General features: G+C 31.8%; 1 protein-coding gene across 7 annotated transcripts in view; it reads right to left on the bottom strand.

Moving 5' to 3' along the window:
• Nucleotides 1-15,395, bottom strand: part of Arms (Ankyrin repeat-rich membrane spanning) — a 310,321-nt gene that overhangs the window by 186,790 nt on the left and 108,136 nt on the right. For all 7 annotated transcript variants that reach the window (XM_075365014.1, XM_075365013.1, XM_075365015.1 and 4 more), the window contains 2 exons: nucleotides 10,471-10,662; nucleotides 9,568-9,672 (listed from right to left, as the gene is read on the bottom strand). In XM_075365014.1, the coding sequence (XP_075221129.1) occupies nucleotides 9,568-9,672; nucleotides 10,471-10,662 (297 nt within the window). The remainder of the gene's footprint in view (nucleotides 1-9,567; nucleotides 9,673-10,470; nucleotides 10,663-15,395) is intronic.

The raw sequence follows: 15,395 nt of genomic DNA, 5'->3' as shown, positions 1-15,395 counted from the left end.
ATAATTTGGTTACTGTAGTGCCTTTTATCTTAAATCGCATTTTAAAATTTTATGTTTTTTCTTCAAAAAAATTATGAAATCCAGGTTTGAACTTATATTTACTGCAGCAATTAAGAGATAAGTTGCTAAATGCATTTTTACCTTATTTTCTATATTTTTCTGAAAATTTTAGTGAAAAACCATTGTGACATGATGAAAATTGACAAAGTTATGAGTTTTTTACTAAATGAATGTCACAATCACTAAAAGCCTCAGAAATTACAATAACGTATTTTTTAACAAATTTTAAAAATTAATAACTTAAAAAGTAATTAAGATATCAAAATAATATTTAACATGGTTAATAAGGGTGGCAAATAGAACAAATAAAAAAAATTTTCATGACACTCTGAGACCATAGGTTTCATTTTAATTTTTACTAACCCTTAAGTCTTATAAAAATTGATATTGCCAGAAGGACTAGAACTGCAGAGAAGGAACTGTATGTCAGACCAGCTAAATTCAAGTACATAGATTCCTTTTTGAAGGAATCTAAAAGAATAAACCAGTGAAAGTTGGGAACAATGTTATTAGTGAAGCTGACAAAGCTTTCTAATGAGTTCAGCAAATATTTTCAGTCTGTTTACTAGCATCCTAGAAATACAAGTGACAACGAGGGAGAAGTAGCTGGTATCAAAGTTTTTGATACCTTTGACATTCCTAATATAACAACCAAAGATATTATTTCAAGTATTAAGAAACTGAGAGTGGAGTCAACAACTGGAGTAAATGAGATTCTCCGTATGTCATTATTGGGCTTGCTGGCCTGCTGGCTGCGGTACTGGGTTGGATTTACAACTTCATTCTCAGTTGGGTGTGTTTACGGATTACTGAAAATTTGCATTGTGTCACCTACTGCCCAAAAAAGGGGACTTACATGATACAATGAATTACTGGTTGATATCTGTGTTACGTATAGTGGCCAAGGTTTTTGAGAAGATAATACAACAATATTTGTATAATTTTGTTGAGAAGTATATTGCTCAGTGCCAGCATGGCTTTATGAAGAATAAATCCACAACTAAAAATGTGGCTAAGGTGATGAATTATACCGCATTGAAGTTAGAAAATCAAGGGCAGGTGGATATAATATATTTTGATTTTAAGAAGGCGTTCAACTCTGTACCGCATGATTTACTGGTACAGAGATTTAGAATGTATGGTGTTTTCAGGGCAGTGCTTGAATGGATTAGGTCTTATATATATCAAAAAACCTTCAGGATAAGAGTTGCTGGTAAATTGTCTAAGGTATTTACAGTGACATCTGGTGTGTTACAAGGATCTGTCCTGGGCCCTTTAATATTTATTTTGTTGGTCAACAACTTGTTTAAGGATATTGTAACTAGAGTTCTCGCATTTGCTGATAACTTGAAAATTTACTCCAAAATTTGACAACTATGGAAGAATGTTGGCCTTACAGAACAATATTAACAGAGTCCATGAGTGGTCGGTAAGGAATCAGTTCTCCCTTGAACCTTGAGAAAACCTTCATAATTAATATAACAAGGAAAAACTTGCTATTAAATACGCAAATAAAATCTTATTCTAGTATCAGGAGGGTAAAGACAACTGCTGATTTAGAGATAATATTTGATGAGAAATTACTGTTCGCACAGCATGTAGATGCCATGGTATCCAAAGCTAGCAGGCACTTAGAAGGACTGATACTGTGAGTAAGCCATCATTTTATTAACATTGAGTCAATCTTAAGGTTATATAGAATGATTGTAAGATCGATTTTGGAATATTGCACGGTAGTTTGGAACTATAAGAGGGTGTGTACTGAGACTAAGATTGAGGCAGTTTTTTTGAGTAAAGAAGTTTTTTTTACCATATATGAGAAAGAGGCTTCAACAGGCATAATATTAGTTTCCAGGGGGAGTGAGTGTACATGTTGGGGCTTACCCTCACTAAAATCACTAAAAATCAGAAGGGCACTGCCCTTCACATCATATGCCTGAAATAGAGAATGCGTCTTTTGCCGTTGGCTAGAGGTATTGATATTATTCATGGATTAAGCAAGGACACTGATATTTTCTATTAGAGCTTTGTTAAGATGGTCAAAGATCGGCTATATGTAATGGAATTTGTTTAAAAACCATTAATAATATAATTAATATTAAATTAATTAATATAAATTGTATTACTTGTCTTTATTATACAACACATCAAGGCTTTGCTATTCTATTGTAAAAAATACAATAAAATAAATAGATAAAATTATTATCATATACAATAAAAACTTTTTATAACAATGAATCGGCTGTAATATTGAAAAAATTGGTCCCTGTTTGGTTTGTATTGAATTTAATACCACTTATAGAAAAAAATACCTGCTATAACAACACCGGCTGTAACAATGAAACCAGCAATAACAACTATATTTATCTTTGGATAAATAATATTTAGTCAGCTACAGCAACATTGATATTGTTAAAATATAGAGCGGATGTTTATGTAAAACAGTAAATACTGTACTGTATTCACCATTCCTTTGAACTGTCATAATTCAACAGTAGTAACAGTATCACATGACTGTTTTTGTGATAAGCTGTTGCATCATTCCCGACAATCTGGTGCCTGCACTGAATCATTCTGAGAATTTTGTTCTGCATCTAACAACTTCTTTAAAAACAATCATAACAAAAATGTTACCATTACACATTCATCAGTTGTTAAGTTAACATAAAACACTACCTATCACGTACTGTATTACTAATTCAATATGTAGTTCTACTTTTTACTTTTTGTTTTTCTTTTTACGGGTTTTAAGATGTCTAAAATAAAATCACTCTGTCTGTAGAACAAAAAGCACACATAATTTTGAGGTTACAATCAGGAAAAAAAACACTATCAGTAAAGAACTATCAGTAATCACTCAAATGTCTCAAAAATTTGGAAAAATTGGCATAAAATTAAAGAAGCATATGAGAAAAGTGGTTTTTTCATCTGAAAAAAAAGAAATACAGTGTACCCAACACTTGAAGCATTACTTAAATGGTTCAAGATTCAAAGAAGTTCTTGTGTTCCAATAAACGGTCCACTTCTATTGCAGAAGACTGAGGATTCTGCATCTCACTGAATTTAAATTTTCATCCACGATCTTCATGGATCCAATGGTTTTGCAATCGTCACGATATTGTATTTGAAAAAATTTCTGGTGAGTCACTTATGCTGTCTGAAGCAACTGAAAACTGGTTAAACACTGTTTGGCCTAAACTAAGGGAGAGATAGTCCAATGATGAAATTTATAATGCAGATGAGACGGCACTCTACTTCAAGCTGACTCCAGATGAAACCTTCAAATTAAAGGGAGAAAAATGTTCCAGAGGGAAGATGTCGAAGGAACGAACAACTCACTTGGTTGCGGCAAACATGACAGGTACAGATAAAATAAGACTGGTAGTTACTGGTAAAGCAAAGAAACCTTGCTGCTTTAAAAACATAAAAGTCCTTGCCAGTGCAACATGAATCCAATTCTAAAGCATGGATGACATCCAAGTTGTTTGAAAAAATACTTCATGAGTGGGATTCAGAAAATCGAACTAAAAAACAAAAGGTACTTCTTCTTCTTGTTAATTGCGCTGCTCACCCAAATGTTAAATCGCTTCAGTCAATTAAACTTATTTTTTTACCATCAAATATAACCTCTGTTTTACAACCATTGGACCAGGGCATTATTCATTCATTCATAGTTCATTTCCGTAAACTTCTGGTGTTAAAGATGTTGGAAAACATAGAATAGTTGGAAAATAATGTTAATGTACTTCAAATGATTTTAATGGCTTCTGCAGCATGGAGTGACAAAGACACAATATGAAACTGTTTCGCACAAGCCAGTTTTTTTCAAGAAAATCTAACTTAACAACGAATGAAAACGATTTTAACCAACAGGTTAATGAGTTCAATTTGCTTGAAAATATGAAAAGTACTAACTTCATTGACTTTGTCACAATCTATGATCAAGGAGAAACAGCTCAATCACTAAAAGACGACAACATATTGGACTCTATAGAAGTTGCTGAAAACTGGAGAGAAACGGAAAAGTTTGACAACACTATAGAATTAAAACTGCCGACTGTTACAGAAGCTTATATTGCTATTTCAACCCTTCAACAGTTTTTCTCCCTGTTGATATAAAATAAAAACTTAAAGAAGCTTCAAATACCATAGATAAAATATTGAACTTGCTGTTTACAACAAACATTAAAAAAAAAGGCAGACATCTATCACCGACTTTTTTATGAAAAATGTTTAAATTTCTAGTTGTTAGTACATTTTCATAATTTTTTTATGTTAATTAATTTTTATAAAAACTTCTTTTGTAACTGTATTGTTAATTTCATATTTTTCATACAGTACTGTTTTATTTTAACCATTATGTATTAAGTTTTTTTAATACTTTATGGTAAACAATGATAAATTTTCTAATCAACCTTACTGTAAAATATAAATGTACTTTTAATCTATTGTTCTATTTTATAAGAAATAAATTTCAGAAAAATAGAAAAATAAAAAAACCTTATGGAGAATATAAAAATTATATTTAACACTGTACTGTATATAATTATAATATATCTGTAAATACAAAAATAAAAAACCCACAAACTTAAAATACAGGAAAAGAAAAAATAAATTTAATGATATTGAGTACAGTGCTGGAATGAAAGCTATACAGTACGTACATGTATTGGCCAATATCGTGTTTAATGACTATCGGCTATAGCAACCGAATTCACCCAGTTCCTTGAAGGTCATTATAATCAATTTTTACTGTATGTATATATTTTGAATAGTATTATGAACATACATGTAAATTTTGACGTACAGTACTGAAATAATTAAATTTTTAAAACGTAGTATTTTCCTTTGTTCTATTACCATTATTCATAAATTATATATTAAAATTCCATTAAATATATCACCTAGTACAGGGAATATTGAGATAAGACATATCTTACCTTAATTTTTCATAAAGTATTTTCACAGGATCCTCAGTAATGATCAAAATAATTCCATTATTGCAAATAAAATTTTTTTAAAAAATGATGCAATAACGGAATTATTTCAATCATGACTGAGGATGCACAATCCCATGAAAGTACTTTCATGAAAAATTTAGTTACATGTCTTATCTCATTATTCTGTATTTTCAATATGGTAACATTATTAATATAAATCAGAAAAAAACATGCAAATTATACTTACAGAACATAATAGAAGACAATCCAACATATAATAATGGGAAATTTATTACAGCATCATTAAATTCTTTAGGGAAAACAGAGGTTTCCTTTCTGTTGTAACAGAAGGAAAACAAAGTACCCAGTTTTTCACTGGAAAATGACTAAATAGCATAATCTCTCTAATGCATCTAACTTAATAACATTAATTTCTTAAAATATTTCTTTCTATTGAATTCTATAATTGAATATCATTTTCCATTAATTTTTTGAAAAAATGTTTCATTATGGCAAATGGATATAGCAGCTGCAAAAGCTAGTCATGGAGGCAAAATTTTGAAACAGTCTAGTTAATTTTTTGCTCATTTTTACATTAATTACTAAATGATGTTTTAAATTGTTTCTAATTTCCTACATAATATCATTTCATTACATATTAACATTTCTATATATTGTCATTTTAGAATAGTTTTAAATTCTGATTTGACAACAAAATAAAAGGTAAAGAAAGGAAATTAAAATACAGACACCTAATCTCTTAAATCAGCTGGTTAGAATAATCTCCTACGTCATTTAAGTTTACAATAACAATTATGAGATTTGAGTTATTTAGTTTCATGATTTTTAATGCCAGTTGTCTGGTTGCCGAAATCTTATGTTAAATTTTAATTAAACAGTCTTCAAATTTTAATATCTCTTTAAGTTTTATCTCTTAATGAGCCCTCATTTTGTTTTGCAAGTTTTTACCCAAACAAGATATAAATTATGCAATAACCCCTTCTTACGAGGGTTATTTTTTTCAAGGTCCAATCGGTCGCGAAATAAAAACCAGCTCAAAAATCGGGCCACATCACTTCGTTTAGTTTTGAACACACAGCTAGCACGTAAACATGTCTACAACAATAGCATCTCCCGCCAAGTGTGAAGTGCGTGCAGTAATTTGATTTCTTCAGGCTGAGGGATGTAATGCAGCTGAAATTCATCGAAGAATAAGTAATGTGTACAGTGAAACTTCAATGAGTGACAGCAAAGTGCGACAATGGTGCAGGAACTTTAAAGTAGGACTTGCAGATGTTCATGATGCAGGCAGTCAGGGAAGGAAGGGAATGTCAACCGACCATATCGTTGAGCGAGTGGATGAGGCAATTTGAGAAAATTGTCGGTTCACAATTTCTGTATTGAGTGATTAGTTACCTGAAATTTCAAGGTCAGCTCTGTACACCATTGTGAGTGAGAGACTTCAATACCGCAATCTGTGTGCGTAGAAACATGGCTGAGAACACAGGCAGCTCCGTTCTATGACGAGGGTATTGGAAAGTTGGTACCATGCTACGACAAATGTCTAAATCGGAGTGGTGACTATGTAGAGAAATAGCGTAACTATGTAAGTACTTGTTACAAATAAAAAATTTTTTATTTTCACTGTGGTTTTAATTTCATGACTGATCGGACCTTGAAAAATAATAACCCTCATAATTATTTACCTATGTGACTAGTGACCTAAGTGAATAACTTAATTGTCAGATGAATCCAATTTTCATTTGAATGGTAAATGAACAGGCAAAACCAATCATTTTTGAGCTATTATCAACAAAAAAAGACTCCGAAAATCAATCACTTCAAAGCAAAATTAACAGTTTGGTGTGATGTTTAATCATTTGAGATCCTAGCCCATCATCATTTAAAAATCATTTTTTTTAAATATGGCCATGCAGTTACAGTCACACTTCAGGTCTATTTTGAAATGATGCAGAATTTTATCCCAGATGAATAGAATGGCTAGGAATGAAAAGTATGATCTTATAGTTTCAACAATATGGTACTATAAGCTATGTTGCATGGGATTCCAACCACATTTTAAGAAACATGTTTTCCAACAATCTCATCTCAGCCATGAGGACTTTTCTTGGCTGACTTGCATGGTCTCCAGACTTGGCAGAGCTAGAATTTCTTTATGGTAATATTTAATATCAGAGGTGTACATAAATAAACTTAGAACTTTAGAAGCATTATGAAAAGAACAGTGAGCAGAAATGTAGGGGTAGAAGGCGTCAAGTCAAAGTAAACTTAACATAAACACAAGGATGCGCAGTAAACCAACTTGTATGTGTGCAGAGGAGGAAGGCGACCATCAGCAGCATTCCGCTAGCTCCAGTAGCAAATGCTAGGCCAGTCAATCCTGTGTTGTGCTTCGCCTGGTTGTAATAAAATAGTATTATTGTCTTTAGTTAAAAAGTATTTATCAATATACCTTTCACATTGTAAGACACTACTTCTACAGTCGGTGTATTTTCAATTAGAATTACTGTATATAGAATTACACTGTGTAATACCTCAACCAAGATTTAATTGTAGATCAGGACAAGGAGTAGCTATAAGAAGCCAGAATAAATATATTATAATGAACATCTAAAAAATTTTAAAAGAAAATCCCAATATGTTACATTCAGAAACACAAGCTCGCGTTGCTGATTTATGTAGCATATCAGTTCACATGGTGCAAAAAATTAAAACTGAAAAAAATTAGCTTTGTAAAAATGAAAGTTTCCCTACACCAGGAAAATCTCATAAAAGAATAAAGAAAAAAGTTAGTATTGATGATTTTCAAAGATGTGCATTAAGGAATATTGTATATAACTTTCATACATGCCATAAAAAATTACCGACGTTAAATAACTTGTTAGCGATTTCAAAAACAGATTTAAAGATTTGGATTTCAAATTTATGCATAAAACGTTAAGAAAAATTTTACAAAGTTGGATATAAAGTGGAAAAGACTGCTGATATCAGAAAGTTGTTAGTGGAAAAACACGATATTCTTTTAAAACATTTAAATTATTTACACAGATATAGAAACAATCGCCAAGTAATTATTTTTTCTGATGAGTCCTACATTCATTCAATTCAACACAAAAGGTTTGGTGGGACTGATGACTCCGTTCACAGTTACAAGAAACCTAATCAAAAGGACAGAGACTGATAGTGGTGCATGCTGGAGAAGTCCCTAATGGTCTTTTCATATTTAAATGGAGTCAGAAACAAGGCAATTAACATGACAACATGAATACTGATAACTATAAAAAATGGCTGAAAACAAAATTAATTCCAAATCTTTCACCTCATTCAGTTTGTTTTCAACAATGCACCTTACCATAATAAAAAATTACACCAGGTTCCAAACTCAAATTGTAGGAAGCAAGTGTTATTAGAATGGTTGCAAACTAAAAATATTACATGCTCATTGCAGATGTTAAAAGTCCAACTTTATTAATCGGTGAAGTTAAATAAAGTGTACTATGAACAATTCTATTTTGACAAAATATTGGAATATTACAGTCAAAGTGTTTTAAGACTGACATCCTGAACTTAACCTGATCAAGCTGATTTGGGCAAGAGTAAAGAATCAGCTGAAGAGAATGTTTTACCTCTGCAAAATATTGGTGAAGTAAGCGAATGGAAGAACAAAAGTTTTCTGAACTAACGGCTAAGATAGGAAATTATGTTGTGAAATGCTTTAAAATTTGAAAAAGTGTATTCAGAGACAGACGCAGTTGCAGTTATACAAACTGAAAATTTTATTATAATGACTAATGATAGTGATAGTAGTGTCGATAAGTCTGAAATATCAGACAGCAATGGTATGAATAATGTAATTGACGAGAGTATGGAAGAGACATTGAACCACTTGACTGAGTAAAATAAAATATAGTTTATTAAAAAATAAAATAATACATTATCATAATTTTTATCTACCCGATCGATACTATCCTATTTTTCCTATATGAAAAATAACACTGAGAATTTGAAAAACATTTTAAAAATAAACAAAATATGCAAAAAGAAAATTTCATGAAAAATAACAAACTGCAGTGCGCCTAGTTTCCATTCATCACATATGTGAATTGAGTGCATCGATGGAATTTGTACATGCATGTGGCTGCAGGTGTTCATATGTATATATCACTGACCTAGTCTTACTTCCACCTGTCTAGCATTCCATGTTCATGCTGCATGGTGGCCACGCTAAGTTAACTTTGTTCTACTGAACATATGTAGAATTGATATTAAAAAACTGGATAGAATAACAAGAAATGTATGCATGTGCATTAGCGAATGCATTGGAATTGGAGGAATATATTTGTTTCTCATATGTTTATCATTGCATATACATCTGAAGAGGACATATCTGAATGATTACATTACAAGTAAGTTTTTAAATATTGGGATTCCAGTACCACAACATAACAAAGATTAATTGGCACAGGACTAGGAAAGATGAACTGGCAAACTAAAAACTCATTTAGAAGCTAAAATGGACTACTGTAATAATAATAATTCAAATTACCTTTCCAGGAATATCCACATCGGCATATTTTTTCAACAGTGCTTCAACCACACTTCTATGTCCCCCTTTTACTGCATGAATTAGATTTGTATCACCACTTCTATCCTGAAAATTAAACACAAGGAATTAACAAATATTAATAAGTGAATCATATTAGATTAACTAACATGAAGTTTCATATAATTTTTATAAAACTTGATGATATAGAGCGTATGAGGACATGCTAAAGATCTCTAAGATAATACGTCAACATACTACAGCAGTTTATCTTTGTAATGATAGAAAAAAATCAAAAACTAATACTGAAATGAAAGAATTTTCTGATGTTTTTATCCATGATAATATTCAATTAAAATTTAATTTCAAATGTGGTTTCAATAGAGAATGTTTGATACCCTGATATGCATTTTGATAAAACAATTTTATAGAATTCTCCATCTAAATTATATATTCACACAGACAGCACCCACGATCAAGCACTTATGGCATTGTGACATCAGCTTTCTTTTTCAACCATCTCACAAAACACCAGTATTACATTACCCAGCCACATCCTTCAGATAGGAGAATTTACTGCACATTTTACAATAAGGCATAATGATCTGCCATGCTTGTTAAACACTAATTGTAAAATTTATGCTTCAACATGTTTTTTGACAATAAGTACTTTAGTTTGATGTGAATTTTATCAAAATTTTAATGATTAATAATTACAATCATTATTTTAAAAAACTGTAAGACTAATGTTTTGCAAAACTGTGTAGAAAGCGAGGCATACTCACAAATAGAACTTAGTGAGAAATATCTTTCAGATAAGTAATCAATCACTATCATTTCCAAATATCACAACAAAAAAAATTATTTATACATTAAATTAATAATTTTTATGTGAATATACATTACCTGAATATTGATATATACACCAACATTAAGTAACGCTACAGCTATATCATGATAACCTTCTTTGCAAGCAATTGTTAAAGCGGTACAACCATCTTTATCAAGAGCATTGACATTAGGGCGATATTCCAACAATAAATTTACCACTTCGACATGATTTCCCATAGCAGCAACTAGAAGTGGTGTCCATGAATACTAGAAAAAATAAAATCATTACAATTAATACTGCATAAGTTATTAATATACAATACATATATATTTATTAAACATATCTACCGAACAAATAAATGAAGTAAAATCATCTTACATCATTTTATGGTATAAATTTATTTGATTCAACCTTAACAACATATAAAGCAATCCTTCTCAAAGTGGGCAATAATGTCCCTTGTGAGCGCTGTAGGCCTTCAGGGGGGTGGTAGAAGACCCACAGAAAATTGGGGGTGTTCAGCAAGCTAGAAAGGCGATGGCTGATTAAAAATAAAAAAGGCATTAATTATGTTTTACTGATGATATTTCAAACTAAAATGTGAAGTAAAATGTAAATTTCAACTCAGAAATAATAGGTTATGCGACATTTATAAACAATGATTGCAATTGCTGTTTTTAAAAGCGCATCTTAAAAACAGCAACTGCAATTATTATTTTTAAGCGATGGTAAGTTTAAAAATTTTGGGGCTGCTAGAAAATTTTTGATTCTCAAAGTGAGCGGTGGGTGAACAATTTTGAGAATCAATGATATATAACAATATGTTTGAAAAGATATATTTATGTTGTAAATATTAAAAATATTTCATCAATATTAAAGTAAAGTAATAAAATAAATTGCATAGCATCATTTACAAAGTATCATTAAAATTACAAATCACAAATACAAATAAATTAATTAATTAAACTTAATAACAGATAACATATAATGAACTGTCTTTAAAAAAATAATTAATTCTCTGACCTTTCAATAAAAAATTGAATGTTAATAATAGTAATAAATATGAAAATTATTTTATACACTAATCTGTAAAATTTTATGAAATTTGTAACAAAAGAAACTTTCTTTTTTTCAATTATAAAAAACTGTAATTTACAATATATTTCAAATATATAACTTTCCTGGCTATAGCTTTATTCCTGCTACAGCAGCATAGCTATTAAGGGAAAGTAAAGCAACTGGTAAAAATTTTGGATATTGAGGTTTTACAAATGTCAATGTTTCAAGACCACTTAGTCCAAAAAAGAAACTATCTAAATTTTCAGAAGGTGTACATACTTGCATCGGTATTTTTATTAATAGCTCTAAACAGATTCAACATAAATTATTAAAAAATGACTCAAAAAATTTTTACACATAGAGTACTGATGGAATTATATTTTGGACAAAATTAAAAAAAAGAGAAAGATAATCATTTTTAGCATTATAAATTTTGTGTACGAAGTTCAAAAGTCACAGAAAACTGAACTTTAGTACAATTAAAGTATTTGTTATTTAAAATTGCAAACTTTTATATCAATTTATATAGGGAAGGGAGATATTCTACATTTTTTCTAAAAGGTTTCATTTCATATCTCTAAAAACTGGCGAATCAATAATGTTGAAATAATGATAAAATATACATATATATATATATATATATCCTCCTCTATGAATCATGAGACCTTGCCGTTGGTGAGGGGGCTTGAGTGCTCAGGGATACAGAGTAGCTGGACCGAAGGTGCAACCATATCGGAGAGGTATCTGTTGAGAGCCGGACTAAGGAATGATTCCTGAAAGAGGGCAGCAGCTCTTTCAGTAGTTGTTAGGGGCTTGAGTCAGGACGACTTAAACGGCCGTATCAACATCACTCAGTCCTCTGAGTACTGCGCAGCTGAAAGCAATGGAAAACTACAGCTGCTTTTTTTCCAAGAAAATGTGGCTCTCTGCATTTTCACATAGCAATAATGGAGGCGCCTTCCTTGGTAAAATATTCCGGAGGTAAAATAGTCCCCCGTTCGGATCTCCGGGTGGGGACTACTAAGGAAGGGGTCACCAGAAAATTAAAAAATAACATTCTACGAGTCGGAGCGTGGAATGTTAGAAGCTTAAAAAAGGTTGGTAGGCTAGAAAATTTAAAAAAGGAAATGGGTAGGACAAATGTGGATATAGTAGGAATTAGTGAGGTTCGGTGGGAAGAGGAAGGCGACTTTTGGTCAGGTGATTTTAGAGTAATTAACTCAGCGTCAAATAATGGGCAGGCAGGAGTAGGTTTCGTGATGAACAAGAAGATAGGGAGGAGAGTGGAGTATTTCAAAACGCATAGCGATAGAATCATTGTAATAAGGATAAAATCAAAATCTAAACCGACAACGATTGTTAACGTCTATATGCCTACAAGCGCCCATGATGATGATGAGGTAGAGTGTGTATACGAAGAGATTGATGAAGCAATTAAACACGTAAAAGGAGATGAAAATTTAATAATAGTTGGAGATTGGAATGCAAGCATTGGAGAAGGCAAGGAAGGAAATATAGTGGGTGAATACGGGCTGGGCAAAAGGAATGAAAGAAGGGACCGACTTATAGAGTTTTGCACGAAGTATAAATTAATAATTGCCAACACCCAATTTAAAAATCATAATAGAAGAATATACACTTGGAAAAAGCCAGGCGATACTGGAAGGTATCAGATAGATTATATCATGGTTAAGCAAAGATTTAGAAATCAACTCGTTGACTGCAAAACTTACCCTGGAGCAGACATTGATAGCGACCATAATTTGGTGATAATGAAATGTAGATTGGGGTTTAAAAACCTGAAGAAAAGGTGTCAGATGAATCGGTGGAATTTAGAGAAGCTTGTGGAAGAGGAGGTAAAGAAGATTTTTGAGGAGGACATCGCAAGAGGTCTGAGTGAAAAAGATAAGGTAGAAAATGTAGAAGAAGAATGGGAGAATGTTAAAAAGGAAATTCTTAAATCAGCAGAAGCAAACTTAGGCGGAATAAAGAGAACTGGTAGAAAACCTTGGGTTTCAGACGATATATTGCAGTTGATGGATGAACGTAGAAAATATAAGAATGCTAGTGATGAAGAAAGTAAAAGGAACTATCGGCAATTAAGAAATGCTATAAACAGGAAGTGCAAACTGGCGAAAGAAGAGTGGATTAAAGAAAAGTGTTCAGAAGTGGAAAGAGAAATGAACATTGGTAAAATAGACGGAGCATACAGGAAAGTTAAGGAAAATTTTGGGGTACATAAATTAAAATCTAATGTGTTAAACAAAGATGGTACACCAATATATAATACGAAAGGTAAAGTCGATAGATGGGTGGAATATATTGAAGAGTTATACGGAGGAAATGAATTAGAAAATGGTGTTATAGAGGAAGAAGAGGAAGTTGAGGAGGATGAAATGGGAGAAAAAATACTGAGATCTGAATTTAAGAGAGCATTAAAAGATTTAAATGGCAGAAAGGCTCCTGGAATAGACGGAATACCTGTAGAATTACTGCGCAGTGCAGGTGAGGAAGCGATTGATAGATTATACAAACTGGTGTGTAATATTTATGAAAATGGGGAATTTCCATCAGACTTCAAAAAAAGTGTTATAGTTATGATACCAAAGAAAGCAGGGGCAGATAAATGTGAAGAATACAGAACAATTAGTTTAACTAGTCATGCATCAAAAATCTTAACTAGAATTCTGTACAGAAGAATTGAGAGGAGAGTGGAAGAAGTGTTAGGAGAAGACCAATTTGGTTTCAGGAAAAGTATAGGGACAAGGGAAGCAATTTTAGGCCTCAGATTAATAGTAGAAGGAAGATTAAAGAAAAACAAACCAACATGCTTGGCGTTTATAGACCTAGAAAAGGCTTTCGATAACGTAGACTGGAATAAAATGTTCAGCATTTTAAAAAAATTAGGGTTCAAATACAGAGATAGAAGAACAATTGCTAACATGTACAGGAACCAAACAGCAACAATAACAATTGAAGAACATAAGAAAGAAGCCCTAATAAGAAAGGGAGTCCGACAAGGATGTTCCTTATCGCCGTTACTTTTTAATCTTTACATGGAACTAGCAGTTAATGATGTTAAAGAACAATTTAGATTCGGAGTAACAGTACAAGGTGAAAAGATAAAGATGCTACGATTTGCTGATGATATAGTGATTCTAGTCGAGAGTAAAAAGGATTTAGAAAAAACAATGAACGGCATAGATAAAGTCCTACGCAAAAACTATCGCATGAAAATAAACAAGAACAAAACAAAAGTAATGAAATGTATTAGAAATAACAAAGATGGACCACTGAATGTGAAAATAGGAGGAGAAAAGATTATGGAGGTAGAAGAATTTTGTTATTTGGGAAGTAAAATTACTAAAGATGGACGAAGCAGGAGCGATATAAAATGCCGAATAGCACAAGCTAAACGAGCCTTCAGTAAGAAATATAATTTGTTTACATCAAAAATGAATTTAAATGTCAGGAAAAGATTTTTGAAAGTGTATGTTTGGAGTGTCGCTTTATATGGAAGTGAAACTTGGACAATCGGAGTATCTGAGAAGAAAAGATTAGAAGCTTTTGAAATGTGGTGCTATAGGAGAATGTTAAAAATCAGATGGGTAGATAAAGTGACAAATGAAGAGGTATTGCGGCAAATAGATGAAGAAAGTAGCATTTGGAAAAATATAGTTAAAAGAAGAGACAGACTTATAGGCCACATACTAAGGCATCCTGGAATAGTCGCTTTAATATTGGAAGGACAGGTAGAAGGGAAAAATTGTGTAGGCAGGCCACGTTTGGAGTATGTAAAACAAATTGTTGGGGATGTAGGATGTAGAGGGTATACTGAAATGAAACGACTAGCACTAGATAGGGAATCTTGGAGAGCTGCATCAAACCAGTCAAATGACTGAAGACAAAAAAAATATATATATATATATATTGATTTTTC

The sequence above is a fragment of the Lycorma delicatula genome, chromosome 4, assembly GCF_047948215.1.
Source record: "Lycorma delicatula isolate Av1 chromosome 4, ASM4794821v1, whole genome shotgun sequence".
NCBI lineage: Eukaryota > Metazoa > Arthropoda > Insecta > Hemiptera > Fulgoridae > Lycorma > Lycorma delicatula.
Note: the sequence above shows the minus strand (reverse complement) of the source record. Positions and strands in the feature narration are given on the sequence as shown.